Genomic DNA, 3,826 nt, shown 5'->3' on the forward strand with positions numbered 1-3,826 from the left:
TTTATAGTTGAAACATATGCTAGTCACTCAGGTATAGGTGTTATTCTCATACAAAGAGGCAGACCAATTGCTTTCTTTAGCAAAGTATTAGCACCAAGACACAAAGACAAATTCGTTTATGAAAATGAGTATATGGAATTGCTCAATGTCATAGATAAATGGAGGCACTACCTTTAGTAAAGGCATTTCATAGTAAGGACTGATCACCATAGCTTGAAGTACTTACTTGAACAAAAGGTTACTTCAGCTATCCAGCAAAGAGGATTGACTAAGATGTTGGGATTGGACTATGAGGTCCAATACAAGAGGGGAGCTGCGAATAGAGTTGCTGATGCACTCTCTAGGCAATATGATAGGTTACAGATGCCAGAAAACACACCCTCCCAAGCTTCATTACATGCTTTTAGCATGACAGTTCCTAGTTGGATGCAAAAAATCAATGCTAGTTATGTGAAGGATGTTCAAGCTACTGAATTGATTGCACAACTATCTGTTGATTTACAAGAGCCAACAATTTGGCAATTTACTTCTGGAGTGCTGAGAAGAAAAGGAAAAATTTATATAGGATCAAATGGCAACTTGAGGCAACAATTGATTCAAGTTTTTCATGATTCTTCTATTGGTGGACATTCAGGGCAGTTGGGGACATTAAAGAGACTTGCTCAACTATTTTACTAGTCCCTGATGAAGCATATAGTTATCACTTATGTATCTTAGTGTGACATATGCCAAAAGAGCAAGGATGAATCTGTAGCCTACCCTGGGTTGTTGCAGCCACTCCTTATACCTGATCAAGCATGGAGGCATATCTCCATGGATTTCATTAAAGGGTTGCCCAAATCCAAGGGTAAGGAAGTGATATTTGTGGTAGTAGATAGAATGACTAAATCAGCGCATTTTATGTCATTATCTCACCCATTTACTACTGTTGATGTGGCTAACAAATTCTGGAAAATAGTGCATACATTACATGGTACACCTGAGTCTATAGTCTCTGATAGAGATAGAATTTTCCTCAGTAATTTCTGGCAGGCTTTGTTCAAGTTGAAAGGCACTCAATTGTTGTATAGTTCAACTTATCACCCTCAAACTGATGGTCAAACAGAGAGGGTGAATTGATGCATTGAGAATTATTTGAGATGCATGACTAGTCACAGACCAACACAATGGAAAAGCTGGTTATATCTTGCAAAATGGTGGTACAATACCAACTTCCACAACAGTCTCCAATGCAGTCATTTTGAAGCTTTGTATGGGTTTTCTCCTCCTCGGATTTCATTAGGGCCACTCTTAGATACTACTGTTCCGGCTGCTGAAGATGTAGTTATGCAGAGGCAACAGATGCAACAATTACTGCAAGATAACCTCTTGAAGGCTCAAGAGAGGATGCAGTTGTTTGCTGATCAAAAAAGGACTGAGAGAACATTTCAACCTGGTAACATGGTGTATTTGAAACTTCATCCTTACAGGCAATCCTCATTAGCTCTAAGGAAGAATCTCAAATTGAGCTCCAAGTATTATGGTCCATATTCAGTGCTTGGGAAGATTGGACAGGTTGCTTATAAGTTACTGCTACCCCCTACTTCTAAGGTTCACCTAGTGTTCCATGTTTCGTTATTAAAGAAAAAGGTTGGCACTAAGGTTGTGGTGCAATCTACCTTGCCTATGACTAGTGATGAATGCCAATTTTTAGTCAAACCAGCTGCCATTTTGCAGAGGCAACTGACTAAGAAAGGAAATGTTGATGTTGTGAAAGTACTTATTCAATGGTCCAATCTTTCTCCAGAGGATGCAACTTGGGAGGATTATGATTTCATCAAAGCTAAGTTTCCTGATTTTATTTCTAATCCTTGAGGACAAGGATTGTTTGTAGCAGCCAGGTATGTTATGATCTAGCCTTAATCCAAATAATAAGTATGTCTAGCTGGGTTCGAACTCGAATAAAAGTCTACAGAGTTGTTTATCCAACGGTACAGATTAATTGTTCATTAAAGGAGATCAATGAATCAGATCATGTCAGCTGGGGAAGAGTTTGTTATTTAACTAACAAACTCAGTGGAGAAAGGCAACGAATACAGGGTGTTATAACCCATTTTAAACGGGTTAAATTAGAGCACAACATATTGGTGATTCCTAAATTGCTTTGTTTTGAGGAGTCGCCACCTAATTGATTTAAGCTGAATTAGGGCACCTAATTATTAACTAAGGTAAAGCTAACTAAACCTCCGTTAATAGTCTGCTTAATCAGTGTGATTCTAGGTAAGGGTTCTACATTATCCTAAAGGGAAGGGGTTAGGCATCCTTTAGAATCCGTTAACTACGGTTATCCGGCCAAACTTAGGTTAATTAATTAATGCTAAATAAGGTGCTTTGAATTTTAAGAAAAAAAAGGCTAAGAAAGGTTATTAAGGTTTTTAAGGAAAATATAATAATGTTTTTAAAATAAGATTTAGGGAAAATATAATAATTTGCATAAAAGAAGACTTTAAATAATTTTAACATAAGAACTGAAACCTAGGGAATTAACTATTGGTTTCTCCTTTAAATTTAACTACCCGTTACAACTAACATTATCCCCACTAATCCGCTAGGATTCATCTAATGTTAAGAAAACGGAACAAGGCAAAGCGTTAGTCATTCAATGCCAAAGCAAAAATGCACAACGGAGCCTAAAATAGAGGAGGAAAGGAATTAAATGGATAGGCCCATTTCAGGCCAATTGCTGTGCACTGTTGCTGCTGTTATGGGCCTCGACCCAGAATCGTTTTACACAGCTGATGGGGCTGACTCGATAGAATGTTTCGTTGGGCTTTGGCCCAACATCAAATGCGGGAGAAGACGAGTTCCTCGGACTCGCACGCGGTGGTCATGCATAAAAAACGAAAGGAAAAAGATTAGTATGTAATCGATAAATATGGCTAAACATATAAGATACAGACTCAAAACAGATTGGTAAGTTAAATATATATTGTGTATGTTTAAGTATATATACACAATTCGGCCAACACACATTTATGACACATGAACAGGGCAACACTCAATATAAATCGAATCAAACAGCGTAATATTTATTGGATTATTCCTATCACACACGATAACTAGCATCAGATAGACATAGAACATGCTACAGAGATCTACTTCCTGACAGATTAATACTTCAAACAAATAACAGATTAATAGTTCAAGCTGCTCTGAACTACACTACTATAATTGAATCACAGACATAATGGGATAAAGACTAGCAGCTAAATATACATGAAACTAACACTTCAAACTACCTTAAAACATTAACACGAAACATGGAGGCAAATAATTTAAGCAGCTAACATGAGATCATACTGTTGAATACTATCCGCTATATTAAGCGAGAAATCGAAACAAACGAGCAAGAATTAAAACACACATAAGAAAACGATGAAATTAAAAGGAGATGAAGATTACCAACTAAACAATACAATACGGCTGAACCCGAAACAATGCTAAAAAGCTAATGCGCCTAAACATGCTTGCAACCATTAACGAACATAACTAAATAAGAACGACAACCAACACACATAAGCACATATTGAACTAGTAATTAAAAGCTACCACAATACCATCCTAGAACACAGCTAAGCCGGAAACAACTATAAATTCAAGATAACTAAAAAAAAAAAAAAGCTTCACTGACCTTCTTCGGGTGCAGCGAAGTGGGTGCGGAGGGTTTCCAATCTACTCGAACACTATCAAATCCAAGCTTGCGATGTTCGGATTCAAAGCAGTACCAAAGCAAACGAAAATAAAAATTGATTTGGGTATTCTTGACCCGATATGCAGAAGTAAAGCT

At 37.2% G+C, this 3,826-nt stretch overlaps 1 protein-coding gene across 1 annotated transcript; it reads left to right on the forward strand.

Moving 5' to 3' along the window:
- The first annotated feature begins 1,143 nt into the window (after positions 1-1,143).
- Positions 1,144-1,854, forward strand: LOC132644672 (uncharacterized). The gene has a single exon (XM_060361270.1). It carries the CDS (start codon positions 1,144-1,146, stop codon positions 1,852-1,854), a length of 711 nt encoding a protein of 236 aa, XP_060217253.1.
- The last annotated feature ends 1,972 nt before the right edge of the window (positions 1,855-3,826 follow it).

Source organism: Lycium barbarum, chromosome 6 (genome assembly GCF_019175385.1).
Source record: "Lycium barbarum isolate Lr01 chromosome 6, ASM1917538v2, whole genome shotgun sequence".
NCBI lineage: Eukaryota > Viridiplantae > Streptophyta > Magnoliopsida > Solanales > Solanaceae > Lycium > Lycium barbarum.

What these genes read in the sequence shown, in the direction of transcription:
- LOC132644672 (XM_060361270.1), top strand. Translation starts at nt 1,144, where the DNA reads ATGACTAGTCACAGACCAACACAATGGAAAAGCTGGTTATATCTTGCA.